The sequence below is a fragment of the Vulpes vulpes genome, chromosome 3, assembly GCF_048418805.1.
Source record: "Vulpes vulpes isolate BD-2025 chromosome 3, VulVul3, whole genome shotgun sequence".
Lineage (NCBI taxonomy): Eukaryota > Metazoa > Chordata > Mammalia > Carnivora > Canidae > Vulpes > Vulpes vulpes.
The window spans coordinates 69,848,164-69,867,386 of record NC_132782.1 but is presented as its reverse complement, the minus strand read 5'-3'; the positions used below and the strand labels follow the sequence as shown (position 1 = coordinate 69,867,386).

Sequence of the window (19,223 nt, the reverse complement as noted above, 5' to 3'; positions counted from 1 at the left end):
GTTAAAAATAAGGTCATTAGGGTGGGCCCTAATTCAACATGACTTGTGCCTTCGTAAAAAGAGATTAGGACACAGACGTGCAAAGGAAAAAAACCACATGAAGACACAGGAAGACAAAAATCTGCAAACCAAGGACAGAAGCTACAGAAGCAACCAGCCCTGCAGACACCTTCTGGTCTCTGAGAAGTGTAAGAAAATAACTTTTTACCACTGAAGCCCCCCAATCTGTGGTACTTTGTTATGGCAGCCATTACAAATACAAAATCCAAAACTGAATTTCTCTCTCCCCATTTAGAACTAATGAAACTGCACTAGAAATCATTTTCAAATCCTCCTCCCTGTATCAGTTCATCAATCACTATATTCTATAAATTCTGCCTGAATTTGTTGTTTCTTTCTCCACTACCTGAACTTAAACTCTGTGCCTTGCCCACTGAAATAGCATTCTAAAATATAGTGTGAATTAGTAAGTTTTTCCTTGGGGGTCTTACTTCCTGTTCTCCTTTTAAGAACTCTTTCCATTTTACCTGTATTATACTAAAAATAAGCCATCTTCATGTCCTTCCAGGAGAGAAGTAAAGCCCAACTAAAATAAGCCTGGTCTGGAAAAGGATACCCAGGTAACCCAACATTAATCACTCACAGCATTCCAGCCTGGAAGGTATTCAACAATGGCGAAGACAATTTTTGGGATGTCCACCCTGACCCAGAGTGAACACAGCCCTGACTTTTCTTTTTATTCAGATGTAACTTACATATAATATTAGTTTCAAGTGTATGACATAGATACAATGTATGTATATGTTGTGAAATGATCACCACAGTGAGTCTAGTTAAATCCATCACCACACATAATTTTCTTGTGATAAGGATTTTTAAGACCTCCTCTCTTACCAACTTTCAAATATATAATATAGTATTAACTATAGGCACCATGCTGTATACTATATCTCCAGGCCTTATAACTGTTAGTTTGTACCTTTTGATAATGATTTTTATTCTTCCATTATCTTCCCTACCACCACCCAGTTAACTGGGTCATGGGTAGGCACCTGACCCAACATGGGCTAATCAGATTCTAGCTTCCAGAAATTTGGATTTAAGATTAAGTTGATCAGGAAAGAGAGATATCCAGGGACATAGCCAGTGACAGAATGGCAAGACAATTTATGCCTCACCTCTGTTCAAAACGCTATCTCACAAAAGTAAAAGTAAAGACAAGTCTCACATACTTCTATTATTCCCCACTGGCCCCATGATCTCTCTAACCTCATACTGTACTTACTACTCTTGCCCAACTCATTCACTCCATTGCAGCTACACTGGTCTCCTGGTTATTACTTAAACATTCCTAGCATACTCCCATCTTAGAGATTTCACACTGGCTATTCTTTCTTTGCCTAAAATGCTCTGTCCACAGAGTATTCGCATGTCTATCTCCCTCTCCTGCTTTGCTCCTTCTCAGTGAGGCCTTCCTTCACTGCCATATTTAAAATTGCAACACCCTCCCTCCTATCCTGGCACTCCTTATTCCCTTTAGATTTACTCTTCTCCACAGCATTTATAACCATCCAGTTATGCCATACAATTTGTTTTCAGTCTTCCCTTCCTCTCCTACCAAGCTAAAAGCAAGAATGTAAACTTTATGAAATAAGGGATTTTGACTATTTTGTTCCCTGCCTAGCCCGAAGTGCATAAAATAGTGCCTGGCTTGTAACAGGTGTTCAATAAACATTTGTCAAATAAGTTCATATCTGCTTGGTGGTGATGAGCATGCCAAGACAGTAAAAGTTGATCCATGGTGAGAAGAATGAAGCAGACATGCCTGGAAGCAGAGATGAAAGACCATGTGGTTCTAGAAAGATGGTAACTAGCTGTCTGGTTCTGACAACTTCCCATTCTTTTAATTCATTTCTTCCAAAACCATCACCTCAGGTTTTGCCATAGTAAATACAGAACATAATCAAATGTAATACATTTCAACACCGTATCTTCCCAATATGTCTCATAAAGCATAAAGAATAACTTCTTTGGCACTCCATAAAAAAATTACTGAGATGTTGTATTACATCTTGTGAGGGTAAAGAGTAATTTAGAAAAAAAAAAAAAAAAAAAAGTCAGGTCTGTATCCCTGGACTGAAATTAGAACACTCTACTATGGCAAAATGTCTTTCATATCTTCATGAGGGTTTCATACATCAATACTTGCTTGCATCATTCCAACAGTGTGGTGTGTTTCCTTAAACAAAAGACAGATTTTTTTTTTTCCTGAAACTGAAAAATCTCAGTGCATTGCAGATCAGACTCCTAAACCATAAAATGAGGAAGCTGCAGATCCTCTGAAGTTTAAAGATTTAATGACAGCAGTTTAATAACCTATCTACACTCACAGAAACTACATACAAATAATACAAATGAGTCATTTATCTTGTTTTATGAGAATGGATTATACGCCTGTTGATTTTACAAAAACAAAATTTAATACATAGAACACTTTTTAGAGATCCTTAAAATCTAGCAAACAGGGCAGCCCAGGTGGCTCAGCGGTTTAGCACTGCCTTCAGTCCAGGGCTTGATCCTGAAGACCCGGGATGGAGTCCCACATCCGGCTCCCTGCATGGAGTCGGTTTCTCCCTCTGCCTGTGTCTCTGCCTCTCTGCCTCTTATGAATAAATAAATAAAAATAAAAAAAATTATTAAAAAATCTAGCAAACATTAATATGAAGGGCCGAAATTCATCTGGCAAGTAACAGAATTCAATACTATTTACTACCAATACAAAACATTTTGAGCATTACAACACCATATATGGAACCCTAGAAAAAAGCAAGATGTTATTTTACCCCTTGTATGCTGGGCATTTTAGTAACATTCTCAGTGTGTTTGCTCAGACTGACATATTAAAAAAACAAAAAACTAAACAACACCATCAGTTTTTAACAATAAGTGACAGAATTTTTTAAATATCATTTTCTTTACATATTTTTGTAATTTTCTCTCGTTCTTGAGTCTTCTACAAAGAAAACCTGTTTCTTTTGTAATCAGATAAAAAAACCAACTGCATTTTTTCATTTTAAGAAATAATCTGTAATAACTAACTTAGCAAATAGAGCAGTTGTTTCCAAGCTTTTCTTCACGTTATCATGAAATCCTCTGTAATCCTCCCTCTCCTTTCAATGTTTTTTTTTTTTCAATGTTTTTTCAAGTTAAGTTTAACTTTAGTTTTGAAAATTTCAGAAGTCTTCTAATTTGGAACTTAGCAAAAGTGGGCATGAGAAGTATTAAAGTTCACTTTCATTTCATGATTAATAGTTCATAAAACAAATGCCAAAAAGGTTCTGTCAAGATATGTAAATGATTCATCCTATAAAGGGAGTGACAAAAATAAGTTATTTTATCTATTTTAACCATAGGGTCTGATAGACCCAAGCCTCAATCTTACCTCTGACCTTTGCTACCTGTACGACTTGGGCAAGTCACTTAATCATACCAACGCTCCGTTCCTCTCCATAGAGTGGATACTGCCTATCTCAAGATGGTGAGATAATTAAATGTGTATGAAGTGTTCAGCAAAGTACACACCACACACACGTACTCGAAATCAGTTATTTCAATAAGAAATACCGTTCAAGTCCATAAATAAAAATCATTTATACCTTAACCCAATTATAACTTTACAAGGAAAAAAGTGTTTAAGCAGTAGAAGGACACTGAAAATCAATCTTTCATGGTTCCATATAAACCCTCAGATCGTGCAAATCCCTGGGTTTCCACGAACTACAGCACCGTAAACGTATGCAAGTACTAAGTGTCCAGGCTCAAAAAATGGAATTTAATGTAATATGCCAGCACACATCAAGCGGTAAACACTTGCCTTACTAGACTGAGTCATTAAAATGTGAATCCAAAATGACCTGAAATCTATGCAGATGGAAATTTACACACAAGGACCATGTGTCAAAAGCAAAGTAATTCCTAACCTCTCAGCAATTTCACTTTACTATTTTTTCCAGCAGTCTCCTGCAGCAACCAGCTTCACTCACTGTGTGTAATAAACACAACTGAAGCCCAATGAACGGAAAACTCCATGTGTAATCACGATATTACAGGTTCGAATCTCTCGCTAGTGTGTGAAGCTCGGACAAGCTGTTAAAATAACTAAGCCTGGATTTCCACATCCGTAAAAAATATTAGTACCGCCCGGTCGCTGGGGCTACCGTGCCGGCCAGGTGCAGCCGCACGGGCGCGCCCTGCAAGCTGTCGCGCAGACGCCATCACAGCCGAGGCTCTTACTACCTGAGAAATCGAATCTCCCAGTTCGTTACAGACAGTACCTAACTTGTCCTACTGCGGCACGCCGCGGCAGTGCTCCAGGATTTTCACGTAAAGCCACCAACACCTCGGTCCGGGGGGCGCGGGACACACGTTCCCACAGAACACAGCCGAGGCGTAAAGGCATCGTCGCCGACAACCAAGCCATCAAGGCACGGGATAAGCCACCGATTTCCCCTAGAGGCTCATGACACTATCTGACGGATTCTAAAAAGATGAAGGCGCTGGAAGTGAATCTACCTTCGGTGGACGGGCCGACGCCCCCCAACACTCACTGGTGTTCACACCTTCCGCGCTCCGTTTACGAGGGTTACCTGTTCCCCAACAACCGGGCCCGAGGCACACGCACTCACCCCACAAAGCGCAGAAAACCCTGCTTCCCGGGTGCCAGGGATCCGACACAAAGTCAGCCGCGCCGAAACAAAAGAGTCCCGAAGCACCCCGCTCCTCCCCGTCAGTGAACTACGCTGTGCGCGCCGGGCCGCGGAGGGCGAGGCTCTCTCCGGGGCTCAGCGCGCCGCGCCCGGCCGTCACCTGGCGGGGCATTTTTCGCGAAGTTTCAGAGTCAACAAAGAAGTTTTGTTGTCGCGGGGAGCGCCGGGGCGGCCAGAAGCGAAACCACAATAAGGAAGACCAAAGCGAGCGGGGGAAGGGCGTGGAATCCGCCCCCACCCTCCGAGCGGCGACCACCGCGCGGCCCCGGGCTGGCGGGGGGGGGGGGGGGGAGGCCGCACGGGCCCCGATCCCCGCGGCGCGGAGTCCCGGCCCCGGCGCGCCCCCGCCCTCCGTGCGCACCGGCGGGAAACGGCGGGGGGCGCCGAGCGGTCACCTTCCGCTCCCCGCCGCCCCTCGCGCCGGCCACTCGGCGGGCAAACGGCCCCGGGCGCCCCGACCCCGCCGCTGTCACCGCGCGCCCCCGCCCCGAGGAAGGCGCCCCCCGCCGCGCCCCGCCGCGCCGCGCCGCCCAGGCCCGCCGCCCGCCTCGAGCGCCGCGGTCGGCGCGGGCCTGGCCCGAACCCAGGCGCTGCTGCAAGGGCGCGGGCGCCGCCGCTTACCTTCCTCGGCGGTGTCCATCTTGTCTGGGGGGGCGGCGGTGACGCAGCCGCGAGGCTCCCGCGGCCGGGGCCGGAGCCTTCCGGCCGGGGTGGGGAGGGAGGGCAGGGGAGGAGGGAGGCGGGAGCGGAGCCGGGCCTGGGCAGGTGCGTGTGCTCAGGTGCGAGAGAGGAAGCGACAGGAAGGAGAGAGGGGGAGAGGGAGAGGGACACAGGCTGACAGAAAGCGGACGTGAGAGGGGAGGGGGGCGGGGAGAGCGGAGCGGAGAGGCTTGGGCGGGGCGCCGGGCGGAAGGGGCGGGAGCGCCCCGACGACGTGTGCCGTCACTTCCGGCCCCGGCTGGGGCGGGGCGGGGCAGGGCGAGGGCGGCGGGCCTGGGGTGCCCGGCTCCGCGCTGCCTCGGGGTTGGGAGGCTCGGGGATCCTCCGGGTGACCAGACGGGCTCCGCGTCCCTCCCGTCTGCAGAGGCCCAGGAATGTGCATGTTTGCTCGGCCCTCGGGGCGTTCTGCCGCACGTTTCCAGGAAGTACCGAAGAAGACGCGCGCCAACGCTGCCGGGGTCCCTCCTGGGGAGAGCCGGCTGGAAGGACGTCGGTCGAGCCCGGGCTGAGGACCGGAACGCGCACCGCTGACAGCCCGGCCCGCCTCTGCGCCGCCGCCGCACCCCTTTGCTCAGCATGAGCTTGCCTTTTCTCTCAGCGAAGGTTTATTTGGAAAATACGGTTTATGCCCCCCCCCGGGGGAGGGGGGCTCAGCGGTTGAGCGCCTGCCTTCAGCCCGGGGCGTGATCCCGCGGTCCTGGGATCGAGTCCCACATGGGGCTCCCTCGGGGAGCCTGCTTCTCCCTCTGCCTGTGCCCCTGCCCCTCTCTGTGTGTCTCTCAGGAATGAATAAATAGAATACTTTTAAAAAGAAAATACGGTTTAGAAAGGCCACCACCCTTGACTCGCCTGAGCAGAAAGCAAAGTAACCATCCACACACAACACAAATATTTTAAACAATATGCGGATGATTTGCAGACATAGATTCAAGGATGCTGGCAATCTTTTCCATCTGTGTGACGAAAGGAATTGGAAAGACCCCCTTCCTCCAGCCTCCCAAATCAGAGTGAGATACAGCATAAAAATGGTGAAGCGGAGTCCTCCAAAAAGAGAGCAACTCGTGACAACTAATGTCACTGATCTGGCTGACTTCGCTGTTTCCCGACACAAGAAGGCAAATTCTTGACACAATGACGGGCACCCACTGAGCTTGAGAATTGATCACTTTTAAGCTTTTCCTTTCAAATGCTGATACTATCTCCCAAGAGATTGATTTGAAGGAAGCTCATTGCCCAACCCCCATCCCCCGCCCCCAGCCAACCCCAACCTGAGCTCACGCCCCCGTGAGGCCTGTGGCAGAGCATTTCTCACCGAGCTCAGTCCCGGAGCACAGCTCAGGACCACCAAAGCCGGCCTCCTGTTGCATGGCGTACGGGGAGGGATTCCGGGAGACCGACTTGGAGATTCGCTGAAGGAAGCGCTGGTAATATTCCAGGGCAGGTATATACACCTCAGGGCAGCATGCCGCAGATTGGAGGGAAACGCGTATATGTGGTAGGGTGGAGGGCTCCCTCTTGTCTTTACATGTCTTACATACTGAAACTCAAGAAACTTTGCTTCTAGAGTTGAGAATTACCCCAACCTTGTATCGTTTAGCCTTTGGAAGTTAAATATAAGAGTAATAAGCTGATTCACTGAGTCCCTGCTACATACCAAACACTGGCCCTCACAACAGCCTTTTGAGATACATAGACAAGTCACTCTTGGTTGCCACTGACAAGAACCCAACTAAACGTGTAGGCAATGTTGGAGTGTGCTGTTGATCTCAACAAATTGTGGCAGGAGTAGTGGTGTAATGGACCTGAAGGACTGCTAGAACCAGAGTCCCTCTCTCTGCCCTCATCCCTAAATTCTGGTTCTCCCTACATACAAGTTTCATGCTGTCAGGCCAACTTCCTCCATACCACTGGAAAAAAAGGCCACTGGTAGATCTCAAGTTTACATCTTTAGCCTCACCATCAGATGGGCTGTGGGTGATGATCTCTAGTGCCAAGTTAAAAATTCCCAGGGAAGGACGGGTAATTGGTCCAGGTAGGTGCCCATCCCTGAACCAAATGATTATGCTAAAGAGCCGAGATCTGTAAAAACATGGACACTGCCACTGAACTACATTATCGAGGTGATGAAAGTAACATTTCCCCTGAGAAAGGGGAGGACAAAATAATACATGTGCATTATATTAGGATTACCGTTTGCAAATGAGAACACCAATGTTATGTAAAAATATTTTCATTTGCCACACTTTTATCCAAGGAAACCAATGTTAAAATAGATACAGAATTTTAATCTGGAACAAATGTTATTTTGATCAAAACAAGCTTTTTTTTTTTATTTTTATTTATGATAGTCACACACAGAGAGAGAGAGAGAGAGAGAGAGGCAGAGACATAGGCAGAGGGAGAAGCAGGCTCCATGCACCGGGAGCCCGACGTGGGATTCGATCCCGGGTCTCCAGGATCGCGCCCTGGGCCAAAGGCAGGCGCCAAACCGCTGCGCCACCCAGGGATCCCTCAAAACAAACTCTTAAAGGTAAAACATACACATAGCTCTAGCCTCATTTGTGTGTCTACTGTGTCATGAGGATACTATAGTGATGCTGGATTTCCATATGGCAATAAAATGAGCAAGAGGAGACCTGCAAGACTATATTTTGGGCACAAACTATAACAATAATTAACCAAACTCATTATGTCCAATGAACATTAATAGCAATCTGTGTAGTAAATGTTATACTCATTTTACGGAGGAGGAATCTGAGACTCACAACTGATAAGTAACTAGCTTGTGGCCATATACATAGAAGAGGAACCAGAATCAACTGTGGGCCTCCCAAGTTTTAAACCTCACCAGTTTGCCATTAACAGCCACCCTCTTCACACTGACCTTAAACTCAACTTTTTACTGTGAGCCCATGTTTATATGAAAACCCATGACTTTGCAACAGTTGCACAAAATTGTTGCTGAACAAGCATAGATATGGTAATTAGGCAAAATGCTTTACTATAAGCTTAAAATTGTCAACATTGACAAATTATCGGGACACTTGGGTGGCTCAGCGGTTTGAGCATCTGCCTTCAGCTCAGGGTGTGATCCTGGGTCCAGCGATCGAGTCCCACTTCAGGCTCCCTGCGAGGAGCCTGCTTCTCCCTCTGTGTGCGCCTCTGCTTCTGTGTCTCTCATGAGTAAATAAATAAAATCTTAAAAAGATATATATGAAGGCAATTTATGGCATTACCTAATACTAAACTCTTCCTATTTTCTTTCCTTTTCCTTGTCCCTTCCTTCCTGTCTTCCCTTCCCCTTCCATCTTCCCTTCCCTTCCACCTTTCTTTTCTATTTTTCTTGCCTTCTGCAGTGAAATAAAATAGCAATGTGGTCAAGAACATGGGAGCCGAAAGGGAGAGGCATGTAGGTGGCAGACAGAGAAGACCGATATGGTTGGACAATTGATAATGTTGAGAAAATAAGTAAAGATATTGAGAATAATGCTCACTTTCCCACACTGAAGAAAATACTAACAAGGAAAGGAGAAAAGCTAGAGGTCTTGGATTGGAAATGTAGGTATCATTATGAACTTGCTTTAAAAATATAAGCAGATAAAGAAATTTATAGGCATGTATTATATAAGATACATATTAGATATTATATAAACTGGGAAATATATATATAAATATAAATAAATAAAAATATATATACTTCCATATTTCCTAGTTGTGTCCTCTGAGAGGATCTATATGCAGTGATGATACCTGAATAGTCCTGAACACATTGAGTATGTAGATTTTGGTTTCTTTTTTTTTTTTTTAAGATTTTATTTATTTATTCATGAGAGACACAGAGGAAGAGACATAGGCAGAGGGAGGAGCCCAATGTGAGACTTAATCTCAGGACCCTGGGATCAGGACCCGAGCCAAAGGCAGATGCTCAACCATCGAGCCATGCAGGCACCCCAATAATTTGTTAATGTTAACAATTTAAGCTTATACTAAAGCATTTTGCCTAATTACCATATTTATGCTTGTTCAGCATCAATTTTGTAGAACCATATTCCACTGAAAGGAACCAAAACTATATGATACCATAATGATGGATACATGTGATTATACATTTGTCCACATTCAAAGAATGTACAACAGCAAGAGTGAGCTATAATGTCAACTATGGATTCTGGGTGATTATGGCATATCAATGTAGATTCATCAGTTGTAACAGATGTCCCACTCTGGTGGGAATGTTGATAACAGGCTATGCATGTGTAGGGGCAGGGGGTGTATGGGAAACCTCCGTACCATCCTCCTAATTTTGCTCTAAACCTTAAACTGTTCTAAAAAAATAAAGTCTGAATATTTTTTAAGTATTCATGTGGAAAAGAAAGGGAACCCAAATTCTGATTATCAGATTTTTGGGCTGGAGCAGGAAAAGTAAATGAGCCAAGAACATCTTATAAGAGAAATTAAGGAAATGCTCAAAGGCAGATGAGGGCATGTTCAAAAGATGCTGAAACCAGCTCAAAGGGGCTCCCATTGGACAAACTGGGGACAACTTGAGCATGAAATATTTACAGTTAATGGGTTCTAACAAATTGAAAAAAATAGGAATCCATGAGTTTGTGGTGACATGAATAACTAGGGCGAAAGAAAAGCTCTCCCTTTGCAGTATAATGACAACTAATAAATGTAAAAGAAATGATAGAGTAAATGACTTGCCAACCATTATGATGATTCAGCCTGGAGTTGTCAATTTAGGGTAAGATGGGAACAGGATTTTGGCATATTGTTGAACTATTTTCCAACAGTTACAAAAGAAATGAGGAACTACAGTGAAGACAATCTGCATGACTAAATGATCAGGGTGGTCAGCATCACCAGTGATGGAACCAACTAATATAATGAGAAAACAAAGCTTGCCAAAAATGCATTCCTGATTCTGCGCTTGAGGAAACAGCAGATGGCCCCAGACTGAAGGTCATCCGAAGCTGGCAAGGACAGAAAAAGGGAGTGACAGGATCTGTTCCAGACTGGGGGAAGCATGACAACTAAAATGTAATGTGAGTTTCTGGATGAGATCCTTCACCAGAAAACTTAAAAAGACGTTTGAGACAATTGGCAAAATTGGAATTTGATTAGAGTCTTTTTTTTTTAAGATTTTATTTATTTAGTTAGTTAGTTAGTCAGTTACTTATTTGAGACAGAGAGAGAGAGAGAGAGGCAGAAACATACGCAGAGGGAGAAGCAGGCTTCATGCAGGGAACCCGATGTGGGACTCCATCCCCGGACTCCAGGATCCTGCCCTGAGCCAAAGGCAGGTGCTAAACTGCTGAGCCACCCAGGGATCCCTGGATAGAGTCTTTGAATGTTAATGTTGTATCAGTGTTGATTTCCTGACTTCTTCAGAGATCTTTGTTTAGTGAAATACATACTAGAGTGTTTAGGTTTGATGTAGGATTAGGCTTGAAGCTTACAATTCAGAAAAAGACTGTGTGTGTGTGTGTGTGTATGAGAGAAAGGGGGAAGAGGTTAAAAGCTAGTGAATCTGAGTGAAGGTGATATGAGAGTTTTTTGTACTGTACTTGCAATGTTTCTGTGTGAAACTATTCTAAAATAGTTTTTTTTAAAGGTAAAGTTGGTAAGTGCTGATGGAACTCCAAAGCCATAGTTCTCAAATGTGGGGGATCAGTCATAAATACTTTTGGCAATTGGATAAAAAACTAATTGGATAAAAATCTATGGACTTTTTTCCCAGAAGAATTCCATAAGCACAAAATGTTACATTCAATTTCAGAGGGTAGTTCAAGGGATGGCTTCAAGTCCATGACCAAGTTCCTGGTTAAAAATACCTCTCAGGGCAGCCTGGGTGGCTCAGTGGTTGGGCAGCCTGGGTGGCTCAGTGATTTAGCACCTACCTTCAGCCCAGGGCCTGATCCTGGAGACCCAGGATCCAGTCCCACATCAGGCTCCCTGCAGGGAGCCTGCTTCTCCCTCTGCCTGTGTCTCTGCCTCTCTCTGTGTGTCTCTCATGAATAAATAAATAAAATCTTAAAAAAAAAAAAAAAAAAACCTCTCAGTTACATGACTGAGAAAAATGATAACGTTCGTTTCCTTTTCTAAGAATATAGCAGGCTAGGGTATTGAAGCCAACAGTTGGAAGATGCTAGGTAATATACATATATAATATATGTATATATTATATACATATATTATATATATATAAAACATACTCTTACACGTCGAGAAAAATGATAAAGAAATTACTGAGCTAAAATCTAAAGACAAAAGGTAAGTGGAACTTGGAAGTTACTTTTGCTCTGCTGAGCTAGGCAAATTTGAACTTGTGTTTTGACAGCTTTCAGGAGCAAGAAAAATAATTACAGAAGCCCAGAACCTGCCCAGCATGAGACTTTGTTAAGGGACCTTCTACCAGGATTCTCCCCAAAGCCCATAGGGCTGCTATCTCCGGACAATGGTGAGCCAGAAATAAAGCTGACCCCTCTCCAAGACATCTAGGAAAAGTTGTCTGCTGATGATACCCATGAACCAGCCCTGGCATGGACTGCACCCCAAACTCCTATCAGTCCAGTGGCCAAATAATCTCTGACAGTGAATTCAGTTCAAAATGATCTTGGACCATTGGGAGCCCCAAGCATCTGATAGAAGCAAATGTGGATTCTCTCTAGAGGAATGCACTGCTGCCTGGCTGCTTTGGTCTTCTGGGAACATAAAAGAATACCACAGACTGGGTAGCTTAAACAATTTATTTTGTCACGGTTCTAGAGCTGAGAATACAAGGTCAAGATGACATCAAGGTTGGTTTCTCTCCTGGGGCCTCTCGCCTTGCCTTGCAGACAGCTGCCTTCTTGCTACACGTTCTCACATGCTCTTTTTTATGTGTACCCATGTCCTTGGTGTTTCTTCTTCCTCCTGCAAGGACTGGTATCCTATTGGATTAGAGCCTTGCCTACATGACCTCATTTAATTACTTCCTTAAGGCTCTATCTGCTAATATAGTCACATTAGGAGCTAAGGCTTAAAAAATGAATCTTAGGGGAATATGATTCAGTCCATAACACCAGCCCTTAAAGAACCTCCACAAAAAAAGTTTACAATGAGTTGTACACAATAAGCATAACCAAATACATGTGTGGATGTTCATATATATATCACAAGATACCTTGAGCAAGAACTCACATAACAGCAAAAATCATCCCACAAAGACTTCAGATATGGAAATTCCTGGATGCAGATTATAAAGAAACTACACTTATGATATTTTTAAAACAGCGATGAAACAATTTTATTTTAAAATGTTAATTTTAGGGACGCCTGGGTGGCTCAGTGGTTGAGAATGTCCTTTCATCCCAGGGTGTGATCCTGGAGTACCAGGATCGGATCATGATCCTGGGGTCCTGGGATCGAGTCCCACATCGGGCTCCCTGCATGGAGCCTGCTTCTCCCTCTGCCTGTGTCTTTGTCTCTCTCTCTGTCTGTCTCTCATGAATAAATAAATAAAATCTTTTAAAAATAGAATAAAATGTTAATTTTATAACAGAATTACATCTTTGCCAGCATTTAAACATAAACTGAAATTTTTTACTGATCGAGAAACAAAGGTATATGTAATTTTTGAGGGAGTGTACAAGCAAAATCTTTAGCAAGCTACATTGTAACATGAAAGGGCGGATCCTGCCTAGTGCAGATAGAGGTCTGTAGCCTCTGGGCCTTCATGAGGGTGGCCGCCTTTCATTCACTGATGTATCCCAGAGGCCAACACACGCCTTGACATGTAGTAGCATGTCAGTAAATATTAGCTGAATAAATGAAGTATAATTTTTCAGGAGATAACTTTTTTGATTCTGGAATAACAATATGTGTATGAAGGCCTTTCTTAGGAAGAGACGAATTCCTATCATAGCTGAAATATCAGTTGAGCAACAATGATACATCACATTTAGCGTGTCTGTTCTTTTTATATCTGCATTTCTTGGTTGTAATAAATTCAATATCAGTACTTCATGCAGATATTCTCAACAAAGATGTCCATTGAGTCAAATCAAATCATCAAAATAGAGTACTGAGAGTTTCTTGTTACTGACATATTTGTTTACAAAACCTGGGGAAAGGGATCCCTGGGTGGCTCAGCGGTTTAGCACCTGCCTTCAGCCCAGGGCATGATCATCCTGGAGTCCCAGGATTGAGTCCCACATCGAGCTCCCTGCAAGGAGCCTGCTTCTCCCTCTGCCTGTGTCTCCTCTGCCTCTGTGTGTGTATGTGTGTGTGTCTCTCATGAATAAATAAATAAAATCTTTAAAAAAAATCTACGTAAAACATACAGAGAAGGTGATGAAAAGAGTACAATAAATGTCCATACATCCTCAAGCTCAGATTCAACAATTGTTTATAATTATCCATATTTATTTTTTTTCTTAAAGATTTTACTTATTTATTCATGAGAAACAGAGAGAGAGAGGCAGAGACACAGGCAGAGGGAGAAGCAGGCTCCCTATGGTGAGCCTGATGCAGGACTTGATCCCAGGACCCTGGGATCATGACCTGAGCTGAAGGCAGATGCTTCAAAGACTGAGCCACCCAGGTGTCCTGAAAAAATTTTTTTCTGTAACTAAAACATCTAATCTATCTAGCCTCATGAATTGCCACCAATTTAAGTCTATATGGTCACCACCCTTATTCTATTTTTTTGTAAGATTTTATTTATTCATCACACACACACACACACACACACACACACACACACACAGAGGCAGAGATACAGGCAGAGGGAGAGGCAGGCTCCATGCAGGAAGCCCGGTGTGGGACTTGATCCCGGGACTCCAGGGATCACACCCTGACCTAAAGGCAGATGCTCAACTGCTGAGCAACCCAGGTGTCCCACCAGCCTTATTCTAAAATAGTCCCAAGGAGGCACCTGGGTGACTCAGTGGGTTAAGCATCCGACTCTTGATTTCAGCTCAGGTTATGATCTCAGGGTTGTGAGATGGAGCCCCTTGTCGATGGGAACACGAAGTCTGCTTGAGATTCTCTCTCTCCCTCTGCCCTCTCCCACACTCATGCTCTCCTTCTCTCTAAAAAATAAAATAAAATAAACAAGAAAAATGAAAATAAAACAGTCCCAGTACCTTTGGTTTTCTGATGACATGTCTGTTGGAAGATCACAGGACAGTTGTTTATACAACATCCGTCATTCAAAGTTTATCTGACTGCTTCTTCCTGTTGCCATTTAACTTGTTTTTTTAGCCTGTTTCCTGTAAACTGGAAGTTAGCCTGGAGCCTTGATTTGATTTGGGTTAAACATATCTTTAGAAAGAATATTTCAGGGATCCCTGGGTGGCGCAGCGGTTTAGTGCCTGCCTTTGGCCCAGGGCGCGATCCTGGAGACCCGGGATCAAATCCCACGTCGGGCTCCCGGTGCATGGAGCCTGCTTCTCTCTCTGCCTATGTCTCTGCCTCTCTCTCTCTCTCTGTGTGTGTGACTATCATAAATAAATAAAAATTAAAAAAGAAAGAAAGAATATTTCAGGGGCACCTGGGTGGCTCAGTCAGTGAAGCCTCTGCCTTCAGCTAAGGTCATGATCTCAGGGTCCTAGAATCAAACCCCAAGTTGGACTCCCTGCTCAGTGGGGACCCTGCTTCTCACTCTCTCTCTGCTACTCCCCCTGCTTGTATGCTCTCTCTCTCTCTCTGTCAAATAAATAAATAAATAAAATAAAAAGAAAGAAAGAAAGAAAGAAAGAAAGAAAGAAAGAAAGAAAGAAAGAAAGAAAGAATATTTCATAGGTGGTGTTGTATCTTTCTTAAGGCAGCACATGGGGAGGCCAGAAAGTCAGGTTTAGCCACTACTAATGTTACTGAATTGGATCACTTACTTAAGCTGATGGCTACCAAGTCTCACTATTTATTAATAATCTGTTGAGTGGGCAGCCCCGGTGGTTTAGCACCGCCTGCAGCCCAGGATGTGATCCTGGAGACCGGGGATCAAGTCCTACATCAGGCTCCTTGTCCTGCATCAGCCTGCTTCTCCCTCTGCCTGTGTCTCTGCCTCTGTGTGTGTGTGTGTGTGTGTGTTTCTCATGAATAAATAAATAAATAAATAAATAAATAAATAAATCTTTAAAAAAAATCTGTTGAGTAATAGTTGAAAGTCACAGTCCTTCACATCCTTTTATTCACATCTTTCTCATTAAGTAGAACAGCTAGATTTAAAAATTACTCTTCTATTTGAAGTTGCGTGTATTCATTTAAAATATTCTTTTTTTAACAAGATTTTTTTTAAAGATTTTTATTTATTTATTCATAGACACAGAGAGAGAGAGAGGCAGAGACACAGGCAGAGGGAGAAGCAGGCTCCATGCAGGGAGCCCAATGTGGGACTCGATCCCGGGTCCCCAGGATCACACCCCAGGCTGCAGGTGGCACCAAACCGCTGTGCCACCAGGGCTGCCCCATTTAAAGTATTCTTATTGACATTCATAATAACAAGTGTATTTTATAGAATCTTCTAAGCTCTTTATTACAAAATTGTCCTTTAATTTTCCCTGTGAAATAAAGCCTTGTTCTAATTTGTGTCAGACCAGACTCCTGCTGGTCTTCCCCAGTGACTGGGCCCAGAGCGCTTATCCATATGATGTAGGCCAGGCCTTGAGAATTTCTCCTGAAAAGACCAAAGATGAAGTTAGGAACCCCTTAACCCCTTCCAAGTCACATCCAAATTCAGATTGAGTTGCCACATTTCTGACCTTACTACTCAATGAAGCCAGATTTTTTAAAAAGTCCTTTTTTACTTAATGGCCATGGTATGCAAAAGTTCACCCACAAACAAGGCAAGGTCCCCAACTATTGTGAAAGGGCAGAATGTGGAAATGGCTGCAGGACTCAACTCAACCAGGGACTGTGCATTCTGTGCTGCAACATCAAAGCAAGATCAATAAGTCCAGGGCAAATACGGTTGAATCCTGGGATGACGTAAAATGTCAGTGGGCGAGCAGGTGCCTAGTAGGGACCAGAGCCCATGAGAGTCAGCAGTTGGCACCAGCCCTGGGACGGCAAAGAGGGTCAGAAACGAGGAATAATCTGGCATTTGCTCATCCTGCCAACCCAGAGCAAACACAGTGTAAACACCTACCCATACATTTCCTTTTTACTAGGTCTCCCTTCCAGAACAAAGTATAAGCTATAAAGGGTTGCAAGCAAGTTGGGAAATACTAGGCTTCTCTACCATAGGATTTCTGGGTGCCTCTAACCTAATAAAATATGTTGAGGATTTACAAAAAGGGAATGCCACCAGTGGTGTCCACGTGTTCATGGCCACTGAACCCTTCCCCAAAAGGCCATCTCATGCAGCTGGAATGCCCAAGCATGCACTCTACAAAATGTTGAACCAGATAGGCTCATGGGGCCCCGAGGATAAATGAACCAAGAAGTCCACCCTTGAGAGTAGAAAAGCACCTGAATTGGCCATGGAAACTTCCATGGCCAGAGGATCCTATAGCCCAGGAATTCCTTAAAATTGTGTTGGATTTCCCACGCTAAGGCAGATCACCCCAGGCTGGTAACAAATTCCATCTCCAAAGGGGGATGCTGGGTTGCCCTGTGTAAGCTCATGAGTCAGTTCCAGAACATCACAGGAGCTCTGTGGCAGTCAACAACCATTTTCAGGAGTGCTTGTTCTTCTTAATGTTCTTACTTTTGGGGTGTGAGATAGTAGGCTAAAATGGTGGCACCCAAAAAGACATGCCCATGCCCTAATCCCTGGAACCTGTGAATGTTATCTTATTTGGAAAAGCAGTCTTTACAGGTGTGATTAAGTCAAGGCTCTTGAAATAAGAAGACATTTCCTGCATTATCCAGGTGGAGCAAAAATGCAATGACGGGTGTCCTTATAAGAGTGAGGCAGAGAGAGATTTGGGACGTGGAGAGGAGAAAGCCACCTGAAGACGGAGACAGAGGCTGGGGTGGTGCAGCTACAGCCAGGTGCATCCGGAGCCACCAGAAACTGGAAGAGGCGAAGAATGGATTCTCCTCCAGCCTCTGTAGGAAACGTGACCCTCCCAACACCTCGATTTCAGACTTTTACTCCCCGAACTCTGAAATGATACATTTCTGCTGTTTGAAGCTATTCCACTTGTGGTAATTCATTACGGCAGGCACAGAAAACTAAAATAGTGGTTAGGGAATCTCTGCGCTCACCGCCGGGGTCAGCCTCAGCATGGCCTTGCTGAGGTTGCAGCCGCTCTAGCCCTGTCTCCGGTTTCCTGGCTTGAAACGTACATTTTCCAATCTGATTGGCTCCTCACCTGAAATTGTGTCATTGCCCTAAACTGAGGCTCTCCCTTAGAGGTTTTATGGCACCATATAGGGAACCCAAAGGAATCTTTAGGAATTGCCACCTCTCCCTCCTGTATTTATGGAAAGCATTACGCTCGGAAGTGGAAATTCTTCTGTCTCTCTCGTGTGTCTCCGTTACCATGGAACGTTTACGGAGCAGGTTTTCAGTGGAATGTGCTGTTAGACCCTGGAGATAAGCAGGTCAGGCAGATCAAAGACTTTCCTCCTGTCCCTGAAAAAGTTACCATTGAATTCAGAAGCTCTTTCTAGGTTTACTGGGTAAGAACCACAACCTCACTTGGGGAACCCAGGGTACAACTGCCATTCTGTTTAGGTGTAATTGAAGTCTAACTAGAACTTCTCAATTTCTTAGGTTCAAATATTGTTTAAGAATATTTTATTTATTTATTTGAGAGAGACGGAGAGGGCGTGAGCAGGGTTAGGGGCAGGAGAGAGAGAAGCAGTTGCCCCACTGAGCCAGGAGCCTGATGGGGGACTCAATCCCGGGACCCTGAGATTGTGACCTGAGCCAGTCAGACGCTTCACTGGCTGAGCCACCCAGGCACCCCTAAATCTTCTTTCTGAGCATTAAAGCATATGACAGACATGTTATGTTTGTTTGTGAGGTTCCCCTTCCTCCTTGTCTCCTGGCAACAAGATCTACCTCGCTCACTTGCACTCTCCCTTTTTTAAAGTAAGCTCTACACCCAAGGCCCATGGGGCTTGAACTCACAGTGGGGGGATCAGGAGTCACATGCTCTACTGACTGAGCCAGCAGCAGCCCCCCCCCTCCATCTGCCTGTCTTTTAGAGAACTGCTCTTGCATCACCCCAAACAGAGTTCTTGGGGAGTTGGCAGGCTCACCACCAGCTCATTCCCCTTTTCCTCCTTTGCCCCTGGAAAGGGCACAATCTAGTCTGGACAAATGATGCCCACAGGACTGCGTCTCTACTGCCCTTCAGTACATTCACCACCCATCGTCTGACCCCACTCTGAGTCCAGGTTTCTGATACCTTGGTTTGCAATTACATCTATAGTTTGCATATTGATCTCCACAGTACTCTTTTTTTTTTCCACAGTACTCTTAATTTAAATTTTTGACCAATCATTCAGAAGCTCTGAATAACATCTAACATTGACTGAGCACTTGCTGAGTGCCAGGCCCTGTCCAATGAACTTGTCCAATAATATCTCATTCAAATCTCGACACTCCTATGAGATAGGAGCTGCAGAGAAGACTCAGATTCGGTGAGTTACCCAGGTCTGACATAACCGAGGTGACGCACTCAGCGTCTGAATCCAGAGCTAGTGCAGGAAATACGTCCCAGGCTCTCAGGAGACTGGAGTCCCCATCAGAGGTGCTCCTGCTCCCTGTACTGCTGAGTTCATGTGGGGTTTAAT

General features: G+C 44.6%; 1 protein-coding gene across 2 annotated transcripts in view; it reads right to left on the bottom strand.

Moving 5' to 3' along the window:
• The window catches only part of MARCHF6 (membrane associated ring-CH-type finger 6), an 82,188-nt gene extending 76,481 nt beyond the window's left edge, over positions 1 to 5,707 (bottom strand). Inside the window, exon 1 of one of the 2 annotated variants that reach the window (XM_072752703.1) lies at positions 5,388 to 5,707. In XM_072752703.1, coding sequence (XP_072608804.1) covers positions 5,388 to 5,406 — 19 coding nt within the window. In that variant the 5' untranslated portion in view covers positions 5,407 to 5,707. The remainder of the gene's footprint in view (positions 1 to 5,387) is intronic. The other variant, XM_072752702.1, reaches the window with a different exon arrangement.
• Between the last annotated feature and the right edge of the window lie 13,516 nt (positions 5,708 to 19,223).